The 26,856-nt window shown below is 53.5% G+C and overlaps 1 protein-coding gene and 2 long non-coding RNA genes across 4 annotated transcripts; 1 reads left to right on the top strand and 2 right to left on the bottom strand.

Moving 5' to 3' along the window:
• Positions 1-2,962: 2,962 nt before the first annotated feature.
• LOC138844938 (uncharacterized) lies at positions 2,963-4,349 on the bottom strand. The gene is made up of 2 exons (XR_011381416.1): positions 4,032-4,349; positions 2,963-3,398 (listed from the first exon to the last, which is right to left on the bottom strand). It is a non-coding gene; the product is annotated as an uncharacterized lncRNA (long non-coding RNA).
• On the top strand, positions 3,576-26,375 carry CD34 (CD34 molecule). Of its 2 annotated transcripts, none has more exons than XM_008268471.4 (8): positions 3,576-3,880; positions 13,676-13,858; positions 14,456-14,712; positions 16,104-16,184; positions 23,785-23,941; positions 24,167-24,219; positions 24,542-24,706; positions 25,060-26,375. In XM_008268471.4, exons 1-8 carry the CDS (start codon positions 3,802-3,804, stop codon positions 25,240-25,242), a joined length of 1,158 nt encoding a protein of 385 aa, XP_008266693.2. In that variant the 5' UTR covers positions 3,576-3,801; the 3' UTR covers positions 25,243-26,375. The 2 variants fall into 2 exon arrangements, with proteins under 2 accessions (XP_008266693.2, XP_008266694.2); XM_008268472.4 differs by having other exon boundaries at positions 3,577-3,880; positions 24,933-26,375.
• Positions 4,825-6,550, bottom strand: LOC108178216 (uncharacterized). The gene is made up of 3 exons (XR_001794925.3): positions 6,308-6,550; positions 5,734-5,848; positions 4,825-4,967 (listed from the first exon to the last, which is right to left on the bottom strand). It is a non-coding gene; the product is annotated as an uncharacterized lncRNA (long non-coding RNA).
• Positions 26,376-26,856: the final 481 nt, after the last annotated feature.

Raw genomic sequence — 26,856 nt, 5'->3', positions numbered from 1 at the left:
GAAAGGACCTCTGCTGGGATGCAGTTTCACATCGCTTCTCTCCAACATCTGAACACCTCCACCACCAGCCTCCCCTCCCTCCCTGCTGAACTGGAACGCAAACCCTGAGCACTTTGAAAATAACTTTGCAACATGGGAAGCGTCTTAGTTTCAAAATACGAAGTTGGAAAACCAAACTGAACAAATGTTTAATTAAATACCTCCAAAAGATAAACTTGTGAAATGCAGTACTTCAATAGTTGTTCATAAATCCAATAAAGATGGAAATATAACAAGAAAGAAATAATATTGAACTCAGAATTATTAAAATTCTTACCACAATGGTTTGAACGCATCCTCTAAATTTCACGTGTTGAAAACGTAATCCCCAAGTTCCTATGTGAATGATATTTGATGGTGGAACCTGGGAAACGGATTGGATGACCGCTAGAGTCTGCCCCTGGCCATGGCTAATCCATTCATGGGCTGAAGGCTTATGGGTTGTGAGGGAGTGCTTTGTTATAAAATCGACCATCCCTGGCTGCTTGCTCTGTCTCGCCAGGTCGTGATGCAGCAAGAGGGCCCTCGCCAGATGCCCAGGAGCTCCTGAAACCATGTTCTAGGAAGTGCCAGCCTCCAGAATCATGAGGCACATGAACTTGTGTTTTTTCATTAATCACCCAGTCTCAGGTATCTTGTTATAGCAAAAGAAAATGGACTGAGGCCTTTACCTTATTTTTTCACATTGAAGGAATTATATTAATAGAGGGTGAGGTGTGTGTGTGTGTGTGTGTGTGTGTTGGTGTGGAGTGGGGTAAAGGACATTAAATAGTAGTAATGATCACGACCCACAAAGATATATAAAGGGCCCAGCCATGTGTTTCTGGTGCACCCTGGCCTCTATGTGGTGTAGCCAGCATCCTACAACAATAGCTCATGTGACATGGCAAGGGAGCAGGGATATGGAGGGGCAGCCCAGGCTAGACCTTTGAAGAGACAACATAGCTCAACTCTATCTGGCTTCTGAGAACACATAACGCTGGGGTCCCTGGGTGTACTTGTGTCCAGTGGCCAGAACCTGTATTTGTGGGGGTCTGGGATAAGGATGTGTGTGTTTGGAGTGACGAATCAGCACTCCTGGGAAATACATAGTTGTCAGTCATCTAGCTTCGTGGTTTTGGTGCCATCCACAGATTCACAGTTGAGAGAAGACTCCACTCTGGTCTCCCGCACCCCGCCTCCTATGTTCCCTCCCCAAAGCACTCCTTCAACCTAGCATGTCTTCCCTTGGTTACCAGGTCTTCTTGAACACCAGCCTGTGCAAGAATCATGAAGAGTACTCGTTACAAAAGCAGATTATTGGCCCTCATCCTTGATTCTGACTCTGTGTGGACCATGCTGCGTAAAACTCCCCTCTGGGCACTGGCGCTGTGGCATAGTGGGTAAATGCTGTCACCTGCAGTGCCGGCCTCCCAACAGGCACAGGTTCGAGTCCCGGCTGTGTGGATTTCAAATTGTTGTACCAAAATAGACCTTGCTTTTAACTCCATTTCTCCTCAGACTCGTCCCTATCCTCACAATGCACTCTCAAGCCATTATGTCAGCCAGCTTCTCATAGATACTCGATCTGCCACAGCACAGGAGCCGGCGCTGTGGTGTAGTGGGTAAAGCCGCAGCCTGCAGTGCCGGCGACTCATATGGGCTCTGGTCCCAACTGCTCCACTTCCGATCCAGCTCTCTGCTGTGGCCTGGGAAAGCAGTATAAGATGGCCCAAGGGCTAAGGCCCCTGCACCCACGTGGGAGACCCAGAGGAAGCTCCTGGTTCCTGGTTTCGGAATCAACCCAGCGCTGGAAGCTGCGGCTGTCTGGGGAGTGAACCAGTGGATGGAAGTTCTCTCTCTCTCTGCCTGTGCCCCTCTGTAACTTTACCTATCAAATAAATAAATAAATTCTTAAAAAAAAAAAAAAAACAACTCCCTTCCATGGCATCCTTCATTCTCTCTCTGTGCTCCCAAAGCTAGCTAAGAAGTTCAGATACTGGAGACACGGCCTTGCCTCTGTTTCCCATTGACTACCTATAGGAGAAAAACGGCATTCAAAGCAGCCAGAAGAAATTTCTGGAAACAAAGTAAGAACTAAGTGGGCCAACTTGGTTTGCATATCACAGCCAGGATGACGACCCCGTATTTCATGCACAATTTCACATACGGTGGCTGAAGCAGGCCCGGTGCTTGGGCCTGAAGGAGTTCAGGTGAATGGAGGGTATGGTGGCGTTGAAGCTGACTCCTTTTCCCTGTGTATCAAGAGTCCCGAGGCCCAACGGCTGACTGAAAAATGCGCATTGTAGCCCTTTCTGTCCCCAGCTACAGGCCCCTGAGATTGCATGTGGTCAGATCTGAATTGTCATTTGCACTTTGAAACAAATCCATACTATGCCATTATGTTCAATCAAAGTTGCGCATTAAGCCTTTGCTTTTATCGTGGATGAAACGCTTTGTTCCCTGTCTAAAGGATCCTTTGGCAACAGGGTCACCATAGGGAGAATTTGGTTTTGGTTTTAGACTCGGATTCCCTTCTCTGTGCAACTCAAACTGACATAGGTCTGAGATAGATCAGAAAGAGAAACCGACTTTCCTAATGCCGGGATCTGCAGGCAGTAAATCAGAAAGGACCCCAAGGTGCTGGTCTGCTCATCATTCCCTCCACACACCTCCCCATCCCCGCCCCCAGACTTGTGCGGCCCAGACTCCTGGAAAAGACAAGACTCAGTGCGCACAGCCCTGTATTTCCAGCCAGCCTCTCAAAGCATCTTCTCTTCTCGAATCCTCTGCCATCGACTGCCTGGCCTGGCTCTCCTCTCCTGTAGTTTGCAGCTCCCAGTCTGTGCTGAGCCTGGCTGCCCAGCTCAGAGTCCACAGTGCAGTGGGGTTCACCAACCTCAGGCATGGCTGGGGAAACACAGGCATTTGCGGATGTATCAGGTTGTGGAGGGTGGGGTCGCAGGAAATGGTTTATTTGATGGGAGAGCAAGGTGAAGCCCCTAGAGGCTTAAATGGAGGGTTGGAGAGAGAATGACTGGGAAGAAGGCAAACCAGGCCTGGGGCAGTCCTTTGTCCCAGGATGGTGACTATCAGATCTCCAACTTGTGCAGGAAAAGCTCCCTGCAACTCACACAGGTCCTGGAAAACAGTGCCAGGCAAAGTGCACTAGGACACACTGGACGCCACACTCGACCACGTTGGTCCTTTGTGGGTCCCGCGCAGGCGCTATGCCTCGCAGGCCGCACCACGTCCACCATGACCCTGAGTGCGGGTGTCGCAGCCGTCAGGTGTAGCTTTGACCCAGTGCTGAACACAGTGCTCACGCTTGTCAGCTCGGTCCTCGCAGTGGGTTCCTCTGCCGGGTTATCAGCTAAAACCTCAAATAAAAAGAAACAAAAACTCGAGGAAAGGAAAAACCCTCCGTGGACACTCGCCCCATGCCGTGCCCACCGGCAGGGCTGACACCAAGGGGTTAAAAGTTGAGTGGAAGTGGCGCACAGAGAGGTAGGACCCGAGCCTCCGCAGAGAGCTGGGGCCGTGCAAACCTCCACCTCTTTTGGCCTCGACGGGCGGCGGCAACTCCAGCCTCCCTCCCAGCGTCCTCCGCCTTTGGGAAACTCAAGGCGAGGGGCCGGCCGGGCCAAGACTAACGAGGGAGGAGGGGAGAGAGGCGCGAATCCCCCACCCCCTCCCGGGCCGAGGGGGCGGGAGGAGCGCGTCCGGGCCGCCGGCCGAGCCGCGTCTTCCACTCTGCACCTCTTCGCGAGCGGCGCGGGAAGGATGCTGGTCCGCAAGGGCGCGCGCGCGGGGCCCGGGATGCCGGGGGGCTGGACCGCGCTCTGCCTGCTGAGTCTGCTGCGTGAGTAGCCGCGGCCCGCCCGGCTGCGCGGCGCCGAGCGAGGAGGGCGCGGGGTACAGGGTCGACGCTCGGGCGGAGGGAGCGAAGGGACCCCTGGGCCGCCCCCGCTCGCTGCCGCCCGCGGCGGTCCCCTGCGGGAGCAGCGCCTCACCTGGAAGTCGGCGGGGGCGGGAGGGCCGGGCAGGCCCCGCGCCGGGAGCGCGAAGGCGCCCAGGTGGGAGCCGGCCACCGCAGCTCTCCGCCTAGGGAGCGACAGAAAGCGCTTTGGGGATGCCCGTGTCTCTTCGCGGTGCCAGAGGTGCGGAGCGCACAGCTGGAGCCAGAGCCGGGAGGTCCCGGAGAGAGGAGCAGGAGAGTTTTGCGGCTGTGGTTGGTTCAGAAAGCAGCGGCCCGAGCGACGTGCGGGCAAGGGCGCCGGCGCCCACCGCCCTGCGGACAGACGTGGGCAGTAAGGAAAGCGAGGGAAGCCAAGTAGGGGCGGGCGAGGAGGCTCTGGATCCCACGCCCGGGAGAAACGCCCGGGAGGTGAGCAGGGGCGTTTGGAATGAGAACAGTCCATGGAAACAAAACATCCTCAGGTTGGAGAGTGGGAAGCTGGGCGAGAATTCCCCTTCCAGACACGGCCTGGGGTGCACTGAGTGGAGGTCCTGCACCCGCCTTCCTTCGCTCATCACAAACCCACACTTGCTGCGTTCGGAGCGCCCTGCCCCTGCCCCCTCCACGTTCTGGCGCTCGGGTGGACAGGCCTGGACCCTGCCCACTGCACCTTACCTCAACTCTCCTGCTCCCGCTTACGCAGAAAGAGAAAAAATGGACATCGCCATGTACGCCTCGCTGGGGCAGCGACCTCCATCTCATCTCACTGCACTTAGACATCGCCCTCCCTGGTGCTCAGGGGTTTGCTCCCGGTTCCCGCTCAGAGTCTGCTGCATCCTAAAGGCCACCCACCATGGCCAGCCCACCGGGCCTCTTTGTCTCCTGTCTTCTCCGCAGACTCCCTTGGTTCCCCCGAGTCACAGAGAGCTGGCTGCACGCTGGAGGAAGCCGTTTCGTTCTTGGTTGACCTGTTCAGCAGCTCTGGATATGCCTGTAGGGCAAGAGAAAAGCTGTTGTTGAGGTTGTGAAATTCTCCAATGGGTGTTCACCTTGCCCTCACCACAGGGGCGAGTGGGCTAGGGGCTGTAATTCTGATCAGATGCCTTGCTCTCCACTGTTGCACAACTGTGATGACCAGTGCTGGGCCGAGCAAGGCCTCCACCCCGTGTTTCTGGTCTGCTCAGCTGGCCAGTGTCTGTATCACCTTGGCCTACAGAGGTGCAGAGAGGGAAACAAAGCAACCCGCACGAAACCTGGGGCAGATAGGCTGGGAAATGCCGGTTCTAGAGAGACTAGAACCCTCGACAGTCTCTGGGTGTGCGAGGGTAGCCCCAGGGACTGACTCGCTGAGCCTTGTGTTGGGGACTGGGGGGAGGGGTGGAGAGGAGGTCCCGGGGAGGAATGTCTTTGTAACTCTTTGTAACTGGCTCCTTAGTATAGTCCTGGCTGCAATTCTCCGATTGGGGGGGGGGGGTGCAGAGCATGGGTCCCTGTCCCTCTCCCCGGCCTTGTTGGACCGCTTGGGCCTATTGGAGCTCCATGCCTTCCATAAGACCTTTCTAGGCTTTCTGTGTCGCTGTGTTTGTTAGTACTGAGGAATCATTTTTCTGCCCTGGGATACACTGTGGGATGAGAGGAGATGACTATACATTGACATGCTATCCATGGGCCGTTACAAACAATTCTGTGTTGTTCTCACTGTGCAATGTGTAGGGCAAGGTGGGGGGGGCAGGTCCTGTGCTTGTCTTGTCACTTACTTTGACGAAGAGTGCATCTTGGGAAAACGTTTTCTGTCCATGTGAGAAGTTGGCATGGACGTTAGCACAGCAGAGTGGGCTCTCCTTGTTGGTTGGGGTTGGGGCACATCACAGTCTGGAGTCAGGACGGAAGCCGGGGGTCAACAGCAGCGCTGCCACACGGGTGTGCTTCCTCCACCCCCTGCCCCAGGCCTGTCCCTCCCCTGCCCCTAACAACAAGCCCCAGTCCTGCTCAGTCACATTCCTCTTCTTCCTTTGGGTCCTTCGAGCCTGCTGACCCCACACCCATATCCTGTCTGGGGCTACTCTTAAGAGGGGAAAAAGAAAAGGGAAAAGAATTTTATCAGATATTTTCCAGAGGGGAGAGGACTCCACCCTTTGAATTTCAGCCACATGGCGACCGAGGAGGAGCAGCCTTGGGGACCTCTGACTAATTCAGTGGTCGGCCCCCAGTGCTCCCCCCTTGTAGGGCCATCCCAGCTGGCACAGTCTCTGCAAACAGCAGTGGGGCCTGGGGCCTCTTTCCCTTGTCCCTGTGGCTCCACCCCCAGGCCTGCCGTGAGCCTGTCCTCACCTCCTTCCTTCGCTTTGTCTCCAAAGCTCCGGGCTAGAAGTGCCAAACTGCAGCAGATAAACTCAGGGGCAGAGTCCTGCAAAAACAAGCAGAAAGGAGGAACAAAGTCCGCTCCTTAGGCTCTGGGACCGATTTCCTTTAGACCCCTGGCTGAAGGGTCTGGGCTTCCTGGCGGGCCGGCCGCTCTCGGCTCCAGCCTCTGCACACATGGGCCTCCCTCTCTCCTTGACTTTGGTTGATCTCAGTAAACGGCTCACAGCGTGGAGAGCTGCAAACGCAAAGGCATGGAAAAGGAACCAAACTCCACCCTTTGAAAGAAAAAGCGGGCTGTCGCCAGGACAGAATAATCCTTATTTTTCTGGGCTTTGACTTCTCTGATGAGAACATTCTCTTCCCTCCTCGGCTGAGAAATGAAAACACATCATCTACAATTCTTGGTCCCAAGGTCCCCAACTTTGTGCAAAGGAGAGAGAAGGAGAGAGAAGGAGAGAGAGGGAGAGAGAGGAGAGGATGCCCTGGGGAGCGTAGAGATGTGATGAACAGGGGTGCCTGTTGGGTGCACATCCCAGCACCTCCACCGGGAGCCCTCCAGGCAGGACTCACCTCCCCGCCCAGGCAGAGAGGAGGCCTTTTGGCTTCACTGGGAAGTCTGCACCTTCCTGGTCCTGAAAAAAGTTAACTGAAAGCTGATCAGTCTTAGGGGAGTGGCATCTCTGGGCAGCTGGTCCCACTGTTTAAGGAACTGCCATCCGGGACCTTTAGGGAAAGAGCCTCAACCCCTGGACTAACCCTGGGTGTGCAAGGGCAGCCCCAGGGACTGATTTGCTGAGCCTTAGGGCAGAAGGCAGAGCCCCGGTGGGTGGGTGGGGGTGGGGGATAGGGGAGGGGTGGGCAGGAGGTGGGAGGTTCCAAGGGACAAATGTCTTTGCAACAGGGCTCATCAGTACAGTCATGGCTGCTCCTCCAAGGTTAGGCCACTGCCTCTGATCTTACCCTGTGTTCTCAAACCTTTAGTATAAATTAGCTACACACACTAGGCTCGGGGTGGTGGGTTTTTGAGGGAAGCTAAAGGAATGAACTCACGAAGAGAATGAGGCCACTGGCACACAGGGGCCCACCCTGTGCCCTGGGAAGTCTCAGGGTCTTGGGGCTCCCGGGAGAGTGGGTGAGGTCAAGACAAGCTATTTAAAGATAAAGGGGAAAGCTCAGGTTCCTGGGAGCGCTCCTGTCTCACCTCAGCCTGGGGCCCGTCCTTTGTTGGAACTCAGGGAGCCCCAGGCTTGGCAGGGGCCCCTGCAAGGATGTTCCTTGTGAGCTTACAGGAAGCATGGGATTCCTAGCTCATGCCGTTTTTAAAAGTAACTGCGCCCTTTGGTTTTCTCTTTGTGTTGCAGTGAGATTAGCCTTCTGTAACTTCTAATCACTGCCTCTCTGTTCTGCTCTTTGGACTGGCACAGATTTAATTTGCTTCTCCACTGCCGCCCCTGAACACCTTTCCATCCAGCCCCACCAGATTACAAACTCCTTGGGGCTGCTGACATTACAATGACACCAGCGTCAGATGGGGGGAGGACACCGCTCTTAGTCCTCCTCTCTACGGAACTGAGTAAGAGCGGCTGAGCCCCAGTTCTTAAGGAAAGTCAGAATGCTTACACAGGTGGAGGAGCCTTGAAGGAAGTGGTCCGTGCTCCCTCCTCACCTTTTCCTCCAGATCAAGGGTTAGCAAACATTTTCTGTAAAGGCCTGAATGCTTAAGCATTAGGCTATGGGGGTCATAATTATTTTCGGCTGCAAATTCTCTTTTATTGTTTTCTTAGGACACTTCTAAAAATTTGTTTATTTACTTTCTTTTTCATTTTATTTGAAGGGCAGAGAGATACAGAGAGAAACAGATACTTGCAGACAGAGATCTTTCATCCTCTGGTTTAGTCCCCAAATGACTGCAACAGCTGGGACTCGGCCAAGCTGAAGCCAGGAGCCCGGGATTTGATCTAGGTCCTCCACGCAGGTGGCAAGGACCAACCACTGGAGCCGTCACCTGCTGCCTCCCGGGGTGCACATTAGGAGGAAGCTGGGCCGGCGCCGCGGCTCACTAGGCTAATCCTCCGCCTAGCGGCGCCGGCACACCGGGTTCTAGTCCCGGTCGGGGCGCCGGATTCTGTCCCGGTTGTCCCTCTTCCAAGCCAGCCCTCTGCTGTGGCCAGGGAGTGCAGTGGAGGATGGCCCAGGTGCTTGGGCCCTGCACCCCATGGGAGACCAGGAAAAGCACCTGGCTCCTGGCTCCTGCCATCGGATCAGCGCGGTGCGCCGGCCGCAGCGCGCCGGCCGCGGCGGCCATTGGAGGGTGAACCAACGGCAAAGGAAGACCTTTCTCTCTGTCTCTCTCTCTCACTGTCCACTCTGCCTGTCAAAAAAAAAAAAAAAAAAAAAAAGGAGGAAGCTGGGAAGAGGAGTGGAGTTTGGACTTGAACCCCGACACTCTGATATGGGTGCAGGAGTCCTGGGTGGTGTTTTAAGGGTTGGGCTAAATGCCCGCCTTGCTGAGGACACGTGTGGAAAAAAATGTAAAAGCCGTGCCTGGCTCACCGGCCATACAGAGGGCCATGACTTGACAACCCCCATCCAGATGAAATGACACTGGGCGGGCAGCAGTGGGACGGGGCTGCTACAGCTCTCTGTATCCTGGCAGGAGCATCCTCAGCCTAGCAAATGCCCTCTTCAAACAGACTCAGAAGCAGCCCGCGGTGCACAGGGGTGTTGGTGTGTGCGTGCCCTGCCCAGGCCACCCTTCAGTTCTCCTGCTCATCCTGAACTAAGCGCCGTGAGTACCCGGCTATGACAGTGGTTCCACACCAAGACCTGTGTCATCCAACTGTGGTGACCGTTAGACCTATCCTGAGGAAGCAGCCTTTGTGATTTGGGGCCAGATGGGTGACACAGATAAGCGTCTCAGGCTCTGGGAGAGGCAGGAGGAAGGGGCCCCCGAGGTAAAGATAGCCACTGGTTCTTGGGCTTGTACCACACAGGCCAACTGCTTCCCACTCCTTAGCTGCTCTGTCCCTCCAAACATCCGGGAGTAGGGCACTTTGATCCCCTTTTGACAGGAAAGGTTGAAGCATTAGAGTAGCTTCCTAAGCCCGTGCAGCTGGAACAGGGCGGAGCAGTGCTGGGGTCGTCCGCCTGCAGTGTTCTCTCTGGCTTGCAGTGTCTCCTCAGGGTGCACTCCTGCCCGTGCTGTGACTTCTTGGGCTAAGACACCCAAGGTCCCCCTCTTGGGGGGAAAGGACGGGCCAGGAAGGGGAGGCGGGGAGGAAGCAGCACCGATAAAAGACTAACACTTGGGAGAAGTCCATGAAAGGCAAGACCACGCACAGGAAGTCCCAGTGCAGGAATTTGGTCATTTACCTCACGGGTGGACCTCAGAGGATCCCAAAGCCACTTTAAAGACAAAACAGTCTTGAATTTGCTAATTGTAGGAGGAATATTTTCAGAAGGTATTGCATATGCCTCTGCTCCCTTCCAGTAAAGAAAAATGAGTTTACCCTCCGTGCCTCAGATGCTTGTGAAAATGATGTGGCTGTGCGGAGACTCAGTGACGTCACTGACGCTTACTGAGCTGCTGTATCTACTCGCTCCCACCATGAGCGCTTCCAGACCACGTGGGCTGTGCTACCTGCGTCTGGTTTTCATTTTATTTCTGTTCCTCAACTTTTACGTGCTGTTTTTCCTGTTATTTGCTTCTAATAGTCCCTTCCTAATGTTCAGCTTTGGTTTGGGTATGAGATCAGCAAACTCATTAGAATTGTGGGTAACACGAGGATAATTGTCTCTGACCAGGTCCCTGTGAGTTCCATGGTGACTTTTGCTACATGCATTTTGTGACACCTACAGTTGTCCCTTGGCATCCCTGGAGGATTGGTCCCCGGACTCCTTGTGGATGCGAAACTCCCTGGGTGCTCAAATCCCTTCTGTGAAACACTGTAGTGTTTGCATGGGATCTACACACATCCTGCCATCTATGGGTACTTTAAATCATCTCTAGAAGACCTGTAGCACCCAAGACAGTGTAACTGCCATGTAAATACTTGCTAATGGTATTGCTTAAGGAATAGTGACAAGAAACCAAGTCCAGCACAGATGCGACTTTTCCCCAGGTATTTTCCATCTGGGTTGGTTGAAACCATGACACAGAACCTGCAGGTGTGGAGAGCCAGCTCTGCTGGGCTTCTTAGAATCCTCCTCTCCTTTCTCCATATTCATGGATTGAGATCGAATAGGGTGATGAGTCTAATAGTGTCCTAAGGAAATCAGGTAATGAGGATGGACCGAGAAGAACACAACCTTTCACGCAACTTTGCATCGTCTGAGTGCTCTGCTGGGTTCTGGACAGGGCTGCTCTCCCTGTCTAGACTGGAGCGGGGTGCAGGTGCCATCATTGCCTCCTGGGATCTGAGGCCCACACTGGCTGGTGAGCTGATGCTGTTCCCCCAAAGTTAGGGGTTACAAACACACATAGAGCAAGTCAGGGGTGTGGCTGGGAAAATAGCATCAAAAGATCCTTAATCAGTCTCGACTCTTATAATGTCGTTCTAACAAGTACCAGCGGAGCCCGAGAGACCGTGAAACCAGGAGGCTCACTTGCTGGTGGCCCCAGCGCTGTCCCAGGGGCTGGCTCGCAGACGCCTGGCCAAGGCGTCCCCTGGCTGTCATTCAGCTCATCCGAGGGCCCAGCTTTGCCCTTCAGGCCTCCCTCTCTGCCTTGTTTCTCTAATGTCTCACAGGTTTCTCTGCCTACCCCGTGCTCGGCATTGTGAACCTGCAGACAGATCCCACCACCCTGGTCCTCGGGGCTTGGCGCAGGCGTGGTGGGAGGAGGCTGCTTTCAGCTGGGAGCCGGTCCCCGGGGCTCAGAATTGCTTCACTCTGCTGGAGCAGGCACCTCGTGCTCAGGACGAGCAGCAGGTCTCTCCTCCCATCTGGAAGAGTTCAAGAGTGTTTGTCTGGGCAAAGGAGGCCCCTCGGGGGCGGGGTTCAGAAGCATGACATCACCGCAGCCAGGCCCAGCTTCCTTTGGAGAGAGAAGAGGGCTGGGCCAGGACGGACCAGATGGGATTCCCAGGAACTGTTGTGTAGGGGAGAGGAGGGAGGAGGTGGGCAGGAAGAGGGGTGTCAAAGTGGGGATTCCAGGAGTGTCTGGAGTGGCGCCTCCAGGGGGTGATGCATCCGTTCACTGTCTGAGTATTACTGCCACCTACTCCCTGTACTGAATTCACGCTTTAGCGTGCGATTGGGCAAGGGGTCCTAGCTAAAGGGGGAAGAAGCCTGGCCGGGCTTCCATACCTGTTTTACTTTGATCAACCCACCTCCCATCTGTGCCAGACAGGAACCCGTCCTGTTCTCTCCACAGATGCACCCACATTCTTGGCAGTTTAGACCCCTTCCGGCACCATTACTGCATCTACTCCAGAATGAGCCACACCTCTGCATCCCCGCACCCTTTGCCCACGTGAGCCATGGTCTTCCCTCGTGGCCACCGCCTTGGTGGTCCGGATTCTTCATCTGTAAGCTACAGATCATATTAGTGTTTTTTCCTGTTCTCCTGCTGCAGGTACCATCACTATATCCATCTAACTGCAGATGGCTGGGCAGGGAGGCGGAAGTGGGAGACTGAGGCCCTTGTCCTGTTTATGGCAAGCCTCCTTGGCCTCAGGTTACTTGCCTTGAAGCTAGACGTCTGGCTGCCTTTTTAATGCTTAGGGAAATAAGAGGTGTCCTTCTACCTTAAAAGACACACCCACAACACCCCATCTCAATCAGGAACCCTGGGGGAGGAGCTCCAGGATAGCTGGGGAGCCTCGGGTGCAAACTCAGGTGCCAGGTCCGTCCAAAGCATTTACAGGGCCCAAGGCCAGAGTGCCGCAGAAGCTCACGCACACTCTGCATCTCAGGTCTTCAAAGTTATAAATCAGAAACGACGTGGCCCCTGTCCTCTCACCTGCTGGCCATCGGGAAGGCTGGGTTTCAGTCACCCCTGGCATTCAGTGCCGCAGTGTGGCTGAGCAGGAGGAGACGGCCCCTGGTCCCTTCTCCCGGCCTGTGCTGTGGCCCCCGCTCTGCGGATCTTGTGTGCAGGCTTGGGACGCCCCCTCCCCCGCCGCCGCCATAGACTTCAGCTCTCACTCCTCGTGACCGCCACTGCTGCTGCAGTTCACCCGCAGGAGGGTGGACTGGTTCACAAGGCCCACACAGATCCTGGCTGTCAGCAAAGAGCCTTTTAAAGGGCAAGAAGTTCTAGAACTTTCAGCCCCCTGTATATGATCTGGTGGAGAGGGTATGTGGTGGGTTGTGCTGAAGGTAGTAGGGCAGGGTGTGGGCCCTCTGGGGGTCAGGTTGCAGGCCCAAGCTTCTCCCTACTGAGTCTAAGAATGCTCACTGAGCGCCCCAGAATGTTTAGAAGAAGGGGAAAAGAACACACCCAAAGAGCTAGGTCCAGGAGCATTATACCATAGTAATTTAGTGTTTGTTATCACGTTGATTCTCCCAATAACCCATGTAAGGTAGACAGAAAAGATCCTCACTTGAGAGGTGGTCTAAGACAGACAGACAGACACATACATGAAATCATAGTTAGTTGTTGGCAGAGCTATGGTGAGAAGCCAGGGCTGTGTTCTCTGGTCCGTCAGCTGGATTCCCAGCTCAGAGCTTCTGAAAGGAAATCTGGGGGTTGCCTGCTGCAGCTTTGTTCTCCAACAGAAGGAAAGGGGAGTGGGTTGGGAGGCCATGAGGGGAGGAAAGAGAGGAGCTGGGAGTGGATGGAGGAGTTCGAAGGGGATTGCATGGACGTGGTGCGAGTCTAGTTACCATTTGAGAGTTCACATACTGGATGGAGAGTGACCCAGAGAGAGAAAATGCCGTCCCTCCCGTTTTAGATCACTGCCGTGTTTATGCAGGTGTAATTTTGTATTTCAGTATTTTACTAAACATGAACGTTGCCTTGTAGTTCTGTGTTGCTACAGTTTCCCTGTAATTGTTGTGACTTTGTCGACGATCACACGAGGATGATGGTATATTAAGTGCAGCTACCCCGTGCCCTACTGTTGTTTATTTGGTTGCATTCAACTTTTCCCTCCTGTAACTGATTCTGCAGTGGACGCTTGGGTGTGTGTACACTTTTCCTTCCCTCTTTTCTTAGGACACACACCTGGTAGTTGCAAATGAATCCACTGCCCAGCAGGCTATTCCTGGTGCTGCCACATTGCCAGGGGCAGCAGGGATGTTCCAGGTGGATCCTACCTACGTCGAGAAGTTGATCCAGGGGCACGTTCCAGGGAGGTTAAGTTCTGAGTTTGCCTCTTTATTTTCCTACAGCCTCTGGGTTCACAAATACAGACAACTCGACTAGTATTATCCCGGAGCCAACTATCCCGGGAAAAATTTCAGCTCTTACTACAAGTGTATCCAGCCAGGAATCCAAAACACCAAGTACCACTGGAAGCACCAGCCCCAGCCTTACCTCTCAGGGCTTCAATGGGACCACAACAACCATCTCAGGTAAGAAGGGTGCTTGTCCAGGCCCTGGAGCGATGCTACCAGCACTCGGGTGAAGCATCTACGATGCTTGCATACCACACCCCTCGCTTTAATGCCTTGAGCATCATGCTTAGAGCAACTTGAATAGGTTCTAGATAATTTTTCCTATAGTGGCAACTTTCTCAGGCTAATGCCTTGGCAGCCGATCCTGACCAGAAATGCGTCCTGTACCCCTACTTTCTTTCATGCTGAATTCAGTTTGATGACTATTTAAAGATCAGATGAGGGCTCCACACAGGTCTCTGATCTCTTTTCAATGAACGAAGCTGGATACAGGTTCGTATTAGGGGTCTTTGGTGTCTGTTTAGGGTGGACTAGCATCTGGTTCAGTTTCAGAATCCTGAGGACAACTCTAATGCATTATAGATTATTGCTATGATTTCTAGCTGACTGGAAATGAGCTTGGTCAGGGTTTGGACATGAAATCGTGGCTACCGCCCCAAACTCCCAGTTGCGCATCAAATCTCAAGCCTATGTCATGAACTGAGATAGACAGATGGATGAGTGGGTATGTGTGCATATGTGTACACTCAGACCTGTGATTTTGGTCTATTTCAGAGACTAGAGTCAACTTGACCTCTTCCCCTGGGACCACCCCAAGCCCTGGAACCACAAACGCTTCTGTACAGCCACAGACCTCCCTAGCTGTGACAGTGCCCATCACCACCTTGGCCAACTTTTCCACTGCAGAGACAACCTTGGAGCCCAGCACATCACCTGGAAGTATTTCTAATCACACACTCAATAGCACCAGTCCCGAGATATCTCCCACTACATTCTATATGTCATCTGCTTCTACTCCAGGTACCGCCAAGGTGGGTGAGTTGGGCCCCAAATGGCAAACTGCCCCCCTCACTTCATCTGTCTGCAAGTGAGCTCTCCCCTCCCCTCCACCTCTCCTCATCCCAGCCAATGGGATTTTGGGTCATGTGGGCATCAGGGCGGAAACATGCCGGGTAAGGGTCACTGGCGGTGGGGGAGGGGAAGAAGGGATGATCTGTGCTTTGGGCTCTGCGTTTTTAGGGAGTAGGGAGTGAAGCAGATTTCCAGGGATCCCTCTGTTCTGTGGTTCTTTCTAGTACCTATTGCCATGGCTTTGACCAGGGCAGCATTCTCCTTTGGGAATATTTGGAAATCATCTTCCAATGAATGGTGTTGCTTCACCCAAGGTGCTCAGGACAAATAATATGTCCTCTGTTCGATAGGTTGGTGGTTGGGCACGGCTAGAGGCAGCGAGGAGGTCACCAGCAATGGTCAGAACCAGGCAGAACAGCGATGGTGAGCTCAGCCTGCCCTTCTCGGCTCCAGGGCCTCTGGTTCTCAACAGCTTTTGGCAGGAAGGGCAGAAAATATGAGGGCGTGGAGGCTAAGGACAGGCACGAGGGGCCTGCCTGGTTTCTGTTTTCACACAAGCCAGAACAGGGATTTGGAGAGACCTGGGGGCTATGGGGAAAAATAGTAGTCACCAGGATCTGCCTAGCCACGCTGGCTGTCACCTCTGTGCCCTATGGCCTTCCTACAAGTGTGCTGAACTGGGCGGGGGGGGGGGGGGGGACAGCCTCCTGGGAAAAGAGTCCCCCCCCCCTTTTCTGCCCTTGCTAAGCCAGTGTTTACCAGGATGGCAAATAGCTGTTTGCCTGCAAGCCCAGACTAGTGAGGAGGGAAAGAAGGTCTGATTGCCTGGAGGGGTGAGGGAGGGAGGTGGGAGAGGGAGGTCAGAACACCCACTGGTGGGCACCGTCCCTTATCCAAGATGCTTCCAACCAGTTTTCAGATTTCAGAATTTAAAAAAAAAATTTTGGAATATTTGTGTATACATAATGAGATATCTTGGGAAAGGAACCAGAGTCTAATTCATTCATGTTGCATATGCACCTTACGCACATAGCCAAAGGGAATTTTGTACAGTGTTTTTACTAACTTTGTACAGGAAGCAAAGTCTCATAATGTCAGCTTCTCCATTTGTGGTATCATGTAGGGACTCAAAGTTTTTGTTATGGAGCAATTTAGAGTTTTGGATTTTCAGATTAGGAACGGTCAGCCTGTGTGAACAAGCTCTAGTCCTCTCATAGATTCTGAATTTCCTTTTCCCTAAAACCTCTGGAGGGAGTGCCTGTCAGACTTCAGACTCAAAAGGGGGTCGGGGAAAATGCTGGACAATGGTATGAGCGCCTTTACTTTGGTTTTTGTTTTTGTTGTAATACAGGGAGAAATCAGATGCTCGGGAATCCGAGAAGTGAGATTGACTCAGGGCATCTGCCTGGAGCTGAACGAGACCTCCAGCTGTGTAAGTGAACCCCCACCCCCACCCCCACCCCATTGCTTCCTCTGTTCCCCTCCCGCAACCCCTTCTGAACATCCTTCAGCCTTGCAGTGTGGGGCTGCCTTTTGCTGGGGGCCAAGCTGCATTCTAACAGTGAGCTTGGAGTTTACGGAGTAAGAGGCCCCATCTGGTGGACAAAAAAGGCAAACGCAATTTTAATTACATTTCGTTGCTACTTGATATTGTCATTTAAGTTTGCTTTTATGTGTAAAACAATCCTTCCCATTTCCAGATATGAAGTAGCCACCTCAAATATTGGTTTGTTGGTTGTTATTTGCAGATAAACCTTTAATCCATATAGAATGTATTTGCACTAATGCTGTATTTTCCATGTAAACATTTTCCTTAACAGTGATTGATTTTTATGTATGTCCCAGGCCATATTCTTCAGATATATTTTAGTTTGTGCACACTTTTGCTTATTTTAAATTTAAAAACTTTGTACTTTTAATATCTAGCCAGGCAAGTCTTTCCTCATTATATTACAAAAAGTATAGTTTTCTTCATCTCTCTAGAAAATGTTCAAAGACATCTGTCAAGATGCAAAAGAAAAAAAAATTCAAATTTTCATTGAAACTGCTCTAAAATTGCTTGGTTTTGTACCTCTTAGCACCTTTTATAAAAAAAAATGTCTTTTTCTGGCCGGCGCCTCGGCTCAATAGGCTAATCCTCCGCCTGCGGTGCCAGCACACCAGGTTCTAGCCCTGGTCTGGGCGCCGGATTCTGTCCCGGTTGCCCCTCTTCCAGGCCAGCTCTCTGCTGTGGCCAGGGAGTGCAGTGGAGGATGGCCCAAGTGCTTGGACCCTGCACCCGCATGGGAGACCAGGATAAGTACCTGGTTCCTGGCTTCGGATCAGCGCGGTACACCAGCCACAGCAGAAGCCGGCCGCGGCGGCCATTGGAGGGTGAACCAACGGCAAAAAGGAAGACCTTTCTCTCTGTCTCTCTCTCTCACTGTCCATTCTGCCTGTCAAAAAAAGAGATGTCTTTTTCTATAGCTTTGCTGGCTTTATTAAGGTTAGCTGTAACCTAAATTTTTTTCATAATATATGCTAATTGATCGTTGCTGCTATATTGGAAAGTTGATGGAGTTTTCAACAGCTGTCTTGGGTTTGGCGACGTTCTTGAGATTGCGTGTTTATTACAGGAGCTCCTTAGCTCATTCTTTTTCTTTTTTAAGGTAAGTGACCGTGCGACCTCTTCCTTACTGCCGTTCTCTGCCGGTTTTAGTGGCTGTGGGTCTCAGCTTCAAGTCTGATCGCACTGGCAAGAATGCTTACAGCAGGCCGTTAGATTTTAGTGGCGATAGCAGGCCCCCTTGCTTGGTTTCAGTAAATCCGAGGTCCTGACAGGAACAAGACTGTGCCAAAAGGATGGGCTGAAGGGAAGAGCCGTATTTACCTATAGAAGGAAGTATTTCCTCAAACTGGCGATGCACTGAGGGAGACACACGTGACGTGGCTGCTGCCTGACCTGGAGAGACTGCAGCCTGTGGAAGGCCCTCACTGTGTACCTTGCTCAGTCCGACTTCAGATGCCTTTCCTCCAGTCATCCCATTGGATCCCCGAGTGCCAGATCTTTTAAAATTACACCTAAGAGAACAATGTAACTTAGGATATTTAAAAACAACAGAAATTGAGAAGATGGGAGTTTGCATAATGCAGTAACTAGATACAGTTTGCAAAATAGCAAGACGTGAACATGCAATGTACTGGTAACGCACAGTGTGTTTCGCATGTGATTTTTCAACTCTGCTCATTAGGAAAAAAGTGTCAGGTCCCTTGCTAATTGTAACCAAAGAAAAATGGCCATGGCCATCTTTTTTTTTTTTTTTTTTTTTGTTATCTTGGCTGAGCATTTATTTTCCTGGGTATCACACAGGGCTGTGCCAAAATGCTAATTCTTTCTAGAATGTAGAACGTTCTAGAATGTTCTTTTTAGAACGTAGAGCTAGCTGCAGGGCGTTCTGTGTGTGTGCTGCTCTTCCAAGTTCACGTTAACTAGGGGCAAGGTACAAGACACGTGCTGCAGACCTCGGGCCTCTCACTCTGCGGTGGTCTTGTTTCTGCTGCATAGCCAGCTTTGTGCTCCAGTTGAGGTCTCTGCTGTTCCTCTGAGACTGGCGTGCATCGGAATCCACTTGTGGAAGAGCACAGTGGCCCCCGCATTACATGCTCAGAGGCTTCTGCACTGCCCCGGCCCTTCTCTTCTTCCCCCGTGCTTGTCACCACTGTCGTCCCCTTTCTCCCATTCAAGTACTAACCAGGCCTGACCCTGCTCAACTTCCGAGATCAGACGAGATCGGGCATGTTCAGGGTGGTTTGGCTGCAGATTCCTTTCTTGCTGAGAGCTCCACTATCCCAGACCCCAAGCAGCAGCGCCTCCTACGACTCCCTAAGACAGTCTTCCTGCCGCCAGAAATCCCTGTTCCGTCATTTGCACCCACCGCTCGCAGTCCTGCCCCTGCTTCCGTTCCCTCGGGTCCTGCTCTCCCAGTCCGTCTTCTCCAAAGGCTGTGAGAGCCGTGCCGCCTTTCCTTAGGGTGCATTCATGCTCTTGGTGGCAGAGGGCCTTGAGGTGCTGGTTCTGAGGGAGGCAGGCTCGGGCCCTTCCCACACCTGCTGGGGAGCATGAAGGATCTGGTGTCTCCTAGCATCACTTCCTTGGCTATCACGTGTTGTCGGCACACGCCTGCATCTAGGGTGTGCCCATAACAGAAGTAAGCACGCATCCAGACACCCGTTCTGTACTGGGACGCGGTGAGAACCAATATACCGGCTCTCGCTGTGGGATTATTTAGGTCTGCCTCCCGTGTGTGCATCCTGCAAACAATTCCATCGCAGCCTCCAGCACTCAGCAGCCAGGGGAACGGAAGGCGACACCGCGTTCTACTTAAGCGCCCCAGTCACACCTCTGCACCCTCATTTGCAGTTCTGGAGTCAGACGTGCTACCGTGGTGCCACGAGGCCTCTTCCCTACTTGTGACTTGTCCTCTCTGCTCCCATGTCAGGTTAATTTAGTTATGCTAATTGTGAGTCCCCAAATCGTTTCCAAGATATGCAATTCCTTTCATTTCTTGTGCTACACCCATTTGCCCAGAGAAATCCAACCAAATGTTTTTCAATTGTGGTGAAACAAGTATAAAGCAAAATCGACCACCCTCACCGTCAGTACGTGGACAGTGAGCAATGCTGAGTGCGTTCGCACTGCTGTGCCACCAAGCTCCTGCTTTGCGTCTTCCTAAACCGGAAGCTGTGCCTGTTAAACTGCCCACTGCCCACCTCCTCAGGCCCTCGCAGCCATGATTCGGCTGTCGGTCTCTATGAATTTGGCTACCCTGACTGCTCCTGTGAGTGGAATCCCAGCGTGTGTCCTTTTGAGACTGGCTTACATCACCTAGCATAGTAGGGTTCACGCGGGTCACAGCGTGTGTCTGACTCCCCTTCCTTTCAGGGCGGAATCATCTTCCATTGCACGTATGCTTCTTTCCCTCGTTTTTGTTCTCACTATCTGTTGATGAACACTTGGGTTTCTTCCATATTTTGGCTTTTGTGGATGATGCTACTGTAAACGTTGAGTGTACAAATATCTCTGAGACACCCTGATTTCAGATCTCTTGGGTGCGTGTCCAGAAGTGGAAGTGCTGGGTCACGTATGGCAATTCTGTGTTGGAATTTTGGGGGAACCATCATACTGTTCTCCATAGTGACTGCACCATTTACATTCCCACCAACAGTGCACAAGGATTCCAGTTTCTCTACATCCTTGTCAACTTGTTACTTTCTGAATTTTTTTTAAAGTGTCTACCTTCGTGGGTATGAGGTGGTATCTCTGTGATTTCTGTCCATATGTCCCTAATGATAGTGATCTGAGCACATTTTCCTCTGCTTATTGGCAATTTGTATCTCTCCTTATTTATTTATTTATTTGAAAGTCAGAGTTACACAGAGAAAGGAGATGCAGAAAGAGAGAGAGAGAGAGAGGTCTTCCATCCGCTGATTCACTCCCACAACGGCTGGAGCTGTGCTGATCCGAAGCCTGGAGCTTCTTCCGGGTCTCCCACATGGCTATGGGGGTCCAAGGACTTGGGCCATCTTCCACTGCTTTCCCAGGCCACAGCAGAAAGCTGGATCAGAAGTTGAGCAGCTGGGACTTGAACCGATGCCCATATGCGATGCCGGCACTGCAGGCAGTGGCTTTACCTGCTGTGCCACAGCGCCGGCCCCAGTGTTTCCTTATTTAAAAAAAATCATTTATTTATTTGAAAGGCACAGTGAGAGAGAGAGAGAGAGAGAGAGAGATCTTTCATCTGCTGATTCACTTCCCACATGGCCAGAGTGGCCAGGGCTTATGTGAACTAGGCCAAAGCCAGGACCCTGGAACTCCATCCGGGTCTCCCCTTTGAGTGCAGGGGCCCCAAGCACCTGGGCCATCTTTCACTGCCTTTTCAGGTGCCTGAGCAGGGAGCTGGATCAGAAGTGGAGCAGCCAGGACTTGAACCAGCGCCCATATGGGTTGCCAGCATTGCAGGCAGCAGCTTAACCCGCTAAACCACAACACTGGCCCCTTTGTGAATCTTCTATAGAGAAATATCTATTCTAGCCCTTTGCCCACCGGTTTGGTTTTTAGAGTTTTGTTTCTTTGGTCACATCTGTTTATATGCGGCGTTTGTGTAGACTCTGTGATGCTGTTGTATTGCTCTCAGCTGAAGCAGGCCGCCGGCAGCACAGATCACAGCCCTTGCCCTCTGCCCAGACACTGAAGATCAATTTCCATGCAGAAACCATCAGTTAGAGATGAAGGCCTTCTTCCAGCCACGCGCCTACGGAAAGAACCTGAGATCTGGAGACAGTCTAACTTCTTGGCCTTGGTTAGCTGTCTACTTGTTTGCTTGACTTGTAACACGTTCCTTAATTACTCCAGTCCCTAGGGGAAAATAGGGTTTTTCACCTACATGGTGAGGCTCACACCAAAGTGGATAGCATTATTTTTAAAAGGGATTGGAGGCAGAGGAGAGGAGGGAGCCTAGAAATAGCATAAAGGCCGCTGGGAGTAGTGCCCGCTTGCCACCCCTCCCCATCCCGGTGTTCGCTGTGCTGCTTTGACATGTTAAGAAGTCTACAGTTTGAGGGTGTCAATGCAGAGAGACCAGGTGTTTTTATTGCTTTTGCAAAGTAACACGTGTGTGCAGACGTGGTGAGGGGCTGGTGAAGCCGACTCTCCCTACACAGTGAGGCTGTGGCTTCCTCCTGCCCACTCGCCCGTGGTGTTCGCCCCGCAGCCTCTCGTGGGGGAGGATGTTTATTTCTAGCATCCGGAGGAGCATTGTGCTTTGTTCAGGATCCACCTGCTCCTCTCTGGGCCCAAACACAATTCACTGGTGCTCTTAGATTCCAAGGTGGGAGCCAGGCTGCTGCTGTTTCCTTGAACTTAGTCCAAGAAACCAAGCCAGGGCTGGAGGGACCCTGCGTGGGGGCCACTCAGTGGGGACATGAGGTTTAACAGCAGTCTCCTGAGTTCTTTTGTTGGTGTGGTGCTATCGTTAGTGCAGTCTGAGTTCAAAATTATATAAGGCCCACCCCACCCCTGCCACCCTACCCCATACACTGAAAAACATTCCAGTCTGATCAGAGAGAAATGGCAATAACAGTAAGACAAAATAGGATTGAAACGTGGATTCCCAATGATGTAGGGCATAAGGTGCTGCTGTTATTAACAATGATAGTAAGAGCCGTCTGTGACCTAGGACCCACTAGATTGCCAACACCGTCTTGGGCGCCTTTCTTCGCCTCTCCCTTTAGTCACCACTGGGGAACCTGATGCTCCAGCTGGTCGCCTGACCTGCAAAGAGTTTAGTACACAGCAGAGTGATGCCCAGTGTGGCTGAAGACAGGGCGGGCTTCCCTGAGGAAGTGGCATTCAGGTTGAGTCTTGAAAGGACAGAGAGTGCCAGGGCCAGTGTGTCCCATCTCCTTGTAACAGGGTGGCAAGGCCACGCTGCCATGCACCAGCAGCCCCACCAGTGTCTCCTGCACCTGTTCGATGTCCTTCAAGGCCAACTTCCAGGTGTTCCTGCAAATCCAAGGCAGCTGCGGCCTTGTGCTCCTTTGTGTGTCCACAGCACTTCGGGTGCTGCACTGCGTGTGGCCCTTAGCATGTCCACAGCTCTGTGGCCGCTTCCTTATCTTGTGCCCCTGTTGCTTCGTCTACAAAACAAAGACAATGATGGCACCCGTCTCAGAGGCCTGTGCAGCACTTAAACCTGCACCTGAGTCATGATCAGCATGGCCTGGTGCCAGGGAGAACATGGCACTCTGGGGGAAGAACTGGTCTCGGGGGAGAGACTGCTGATCATACCCAGGGTGGGGTCCAGGTGGCAAACGCCCTTTCAAAGAGCCAGACTAGCGCAGAAGCAGAGTGACCTCCTGGGGCACCTGCAGAGGCAGCCCTGTCTCCGTGACCTTGGCCCTTGAGCAGGGGCGAGGCTGGAGGCTCCTGCTGGCCTCACGTCTCTGTGACCTGCAGCTTGGCTGGCTGCTCCTGCTTTTCTGGCCTCAGCCAAGCCCAGTTATTTTCCCTCAACTCCCTCAAATTCCAGCTGGGGCCCGAGGCCAATCTTGACCTCGCCTTGTGCCGGAGCAAAGGAGCCTAGGTTTTCCTGCCTTAGGTCACAGCAGTAGGAAAATACCCAGGCTCCATGCCAACTGGGAGGACCCTCTGGCCTTGCCACGGGCCTGCCCACAAACAGGAAGCTTTCTCCCTCACCGAGGCCCAAGTCCCATGCCTGTCACACGCCCCAGCAGTTTTCCCCGAACAGGAAAACTGTCAGAGCTGTTCAGGCATTTCCTCTTCTGCTGCCTGCCATCCGGCCAGGGGAAAAAGCCTTCGTTTCGGTTCCTTTCCTGTGCAGGGGAGGCCGCTTTGATTGGAAGCTGCTGGAATAAATACGGGGAAGTGGGGGACAGGGTTTTCAAGGGCACAGCCAGTGCTCCCAGTGTACCGCCTTTCCCGGGACTCCCTTGTTGTAGAACCGTGAGCATTTGTCTTCTGGGTCTGCATCCCTGGTGCGGAGGACCAGTCAGCAACAGGAGACAGCCCTGTGGACTGCCCTGAAACTCGGTTCCCTGCTTTTGATGGAAAGGGGGATGGCAGACAAAACCAAGACAGCACACCGCTACAGTGCAGCAGTGCTCTTTGGGACACCCCCGTGGATGTCAGAGGGAGGAAGTCCCCGAGGACCCTTTGAACATAGGGTCACAAATGTGCTCCTGGTTCCTCCCCGCCCTGGTTGTGACCTTGACACACGTGCTGTGCTCGTAGGTGATGTTTCCCGAGTTTATTCTCTGACTCTGACATAGGTTTCGGTGCTGGGCCCCATCTGAGGTTTTTGCTTTTCAGGTGTCACTATACAAAAGACAAATGGCAGTGTTTTGATTTTTGTTTTCCAGTTGAAGTTTTAGGAAGAAGCGACCCTCTTGCAAAGCGGGCAGTAGCTTTCATGAGAATTAGGGCATACTCGTAATTTCATCTCCTGCTCTCCATTTCTCTCTCTCTCTCTTCCCAGGAGGACTTTAAGAAGGACAAAGGGGAGGAACTGACCCAAGTACTGTGTGGGAAGGAGCAGGCTGACTCGGAGGCTGGGGCCAGGGTGTGCTCCCTGCTTCTCGCCCAGTCTGAGGTTAGGGCTCAGTGCCTGCTGCTGGTCTTGGCCAACAGAACAGGTAAGGGGCACACCTGTCTGGGGGACCAGCCAGGTGATGGCCGCACACTCTGGGTGCAGATCAGAGGCTGCAGGTGCGGGGGAGCAGGGCTTGGGTGATGCTGGGAGAGGCCCTCCAGAGATAAACCACTCTGGCCATCACGGCATCTTCTAGAACAGTGTGGGGAGGTAGAGCAGGATGAGCTTATCTGGCTTCCAGACTTAGCAGCCCTATTTTTAATTCTAGAACTTTCCAGCATGTTCCAGTTTATGAAAAAGCACCAGTCCGACCTGAGAAAGGTAAGTTCCCTGAAGTTATGGCTTTCAGAGGAACTGTGGGTCCATGGTGTAGGAGAGGAGTAATTGCCATCTCTACCCCCATCTCCCCCACCTCTCCATCCTCCTCTGCAAGTCTTCACCTGTGCTTGTACCAGAGAGTTTATGGGATGGCATAATTAAGAGATGCCCATCTTGAGTCTTGTTTCAGAGATCCCTGAGGACTTTGTCCTCTTGGGCCTGTCCACTGTGGAGTCACACACAGGGGTCACGAGTGGGCTGGGCTCCTCTTCTAGAACCCACTTTCCATGAGTGACAGCAGCCTTTTCTGTGTCTCCTGTACAAGCTGGGGATCCGGGATTTCACCGAGCAAGATGTGGCAAGCCACCAGAGCTACTCCCGGAAGACCTTGATCGCGCTGGTCACCTCGGGGGTCCTCCTGGCCATCCTGGGCACTACTGGCTATTTCCTCATGAACCGTCGCAGCTGGAGCCCCACTGGAGAGCGGCTGGTCAGTGCTGGGGCCGGGGCCCAGGAAGTGGGGGAGGAGAAGGGGGCAGATGGACGGAAAATTGACCCTAGGAGTGTTCTGGGCGAGGGAGGACAGGGTGAGGCTTGACCTGGCCCCCACTCTGGGGAGGCTAGTCCTCCGTCGGGACTGCCCGTTTTCTTATAGGACTTGGTCTCTGAGCTCTGGTGGCACGGAGTGGTGCCTCTCTCTGTCCTCTCTCCCCTAGGAGCTGGAACCCTGACTGCTCTTCAGAAGGAAAGGAGTCTGCACATGCAGCCGCACCCCTGCCCCCTCTACCCGGTGCCTGCACCCCTGCTTACCAGATAATGCTCCTTTATTTATACACTGTCTAGGGCGAAGACCCTTATTCCACGGAGAACGGTGGAGGCCAGGGCTATAGCTCAGGACCTGGGGCCTCCCCCGAGGCTCAGGGAAAGGCCGGTGTGAAGCAAGGGGCTCAGAACGGCACCGGCCAGGCCACCTCCAGAAACGGCCATTCCGCAAGACAACACGTGGTGGCTGACACCGAACTGTGATGCGTCCGGGGGGGGGGGGGGAGGGCGGGGGGGGGCGGGGTGGTGTCTGCCTCTGTGCGGGCGGCGGCCCCCACCTTGCCGCCTTCCCTTTCCCAGGGTGCACACCTTGGCGGTTTGTGCCTGGGCCCTCCACCCAGGGAGAGGCAGGTGCACCCCTGCCCTCTACACAGCGGCCCTTGGCTTGTGTGGGTCAGGGTGTGATGGGGAGAAGCCCACTTCCACAGGCAGAGGAGCCCTGGGGGAGGCTTCCCACTTGGATGCCTTCTTCCTCCCCTCCTCCTCTGCCTCACTGCAGGAACCCCCAGGGCAAAGGAGGGACTTTTCTAGGTTATTAACTGCCTCCCAGGAGGCTTGGAATTTTACTGTTTCTTCCTCATAGTTTCTTTCTCTCCTCTAGGGAAACCAGAGCCACCCTTTGCAGCTGCTCCCTTGTCACAGTATAGCCAGCAAAAAACGTGTTGTCTTAAACCACTCCCTGTATCCCTCTTCTAAAGACACTGTGGGCTGAGTCACCAGCTCGGGGCTTGCTCTCCAGGCCCCTGCAGGGCCCTGGTGCACCCCCTATCTGTGCTCGGAGGCCTGCCCTGTCTTCTGGCTGCAGTCGGGAATGGGGTCAAACGGCTCCGTCCTGGCCTTGCCGGGGCCCCCAGACACTCTCCTTTGCTCCTTTTCCTCCTGGTTCTGAGTGGACTGGACCCTGGGAGCCGGTCCTTGAGCCGAGCTTCTGGACCTGGCTTCTCTGGGGAATCGCTGAGCTCCGAAGCCAGGCCCCGGCCTCCCACTCTGGCCTCCACGGCTTCCTCCTCCCTCCCTGACTCCTGGGTTGAGCTGTGGCCTCAGTCCCCCAGCAGATTCCTTTCCGTCTCCTCCCCTCCCACACTCCTTCACTGCCCTGCACCTGCGTGGTCAGAGCCCCAGGACACCCCAGTGGGCCCCTCCCACACTGCCTCCTCTGCGGGTGGCCCTGTTCCATGTTGTCGCTGTCATTTTTCCAGAGGGGTGAGCAGGGATCCTGGTTTCAATGACGGCTGGAAATAGAACTTTCCAGAAATGAGAGGATTGGGTGGATTTTTTTTTTCTGAATAAAAATCAGTGTGTGTAAATACTGTAATTAAAGCAATCCCGGACCACCATCCTGTTCTGTGGCTCTGTCCCAGTGGCCTCCCCATGACACCCCACTGGGCTGGGCTGTGATGAGGTGGGGAGGGGCTGGACCCTGGAGAGACTGACCCCTCTCAGCCCGCATGGGCACGGGCACGGGCACCAAGCGGGGTGCTGAGGACCTGTGGCAGAGGTTTGCACCCTTGCAATTGACAGCAGTCAAGTACAAAAGAAAATCTGCAAACCCCTGTCCTCTGCCATAGCTTCCAGATGTCCCCCCACCCCCACCCCGGGGCCCTGGGAAGTGGGGGTGGCTGGGGGAACACTCCCACGTGGGTCACCAGTGGCTGAGGCCCATGGAGCCCGAGAGAAAGTCATTTTTTCCATTCCTGCCTTTCCCCTGAGCAATCCCCACCCCACTTCTCTCTTACTTTCCTCCAACTTGTGTAACTCAGGGGAGGCCCAAGCAAGAGGCGGAGAGCCTGGACTGGGTCGGCCGCTTTAGAGTTGGGG

The sequence above is a fragment of the Oryctolagus cuniculus genome, chromosome 13, assembly GCF_964237555.1.
Source record: "Oryctolagus cuniculus chromosome 13, mOryCun1.1, whole genome shotgun sequence".
NCBI lineage: Eukaryota > Metazoa > Chordata > Mammalia > Lagomorpha > Leporidae > Oryctolagus > Oryctolagus cuniculus.
Note: the sequence above shows the minus strand (reverse complement) of the source record. Positions and strands in the feature narration are given on the sequence as shown.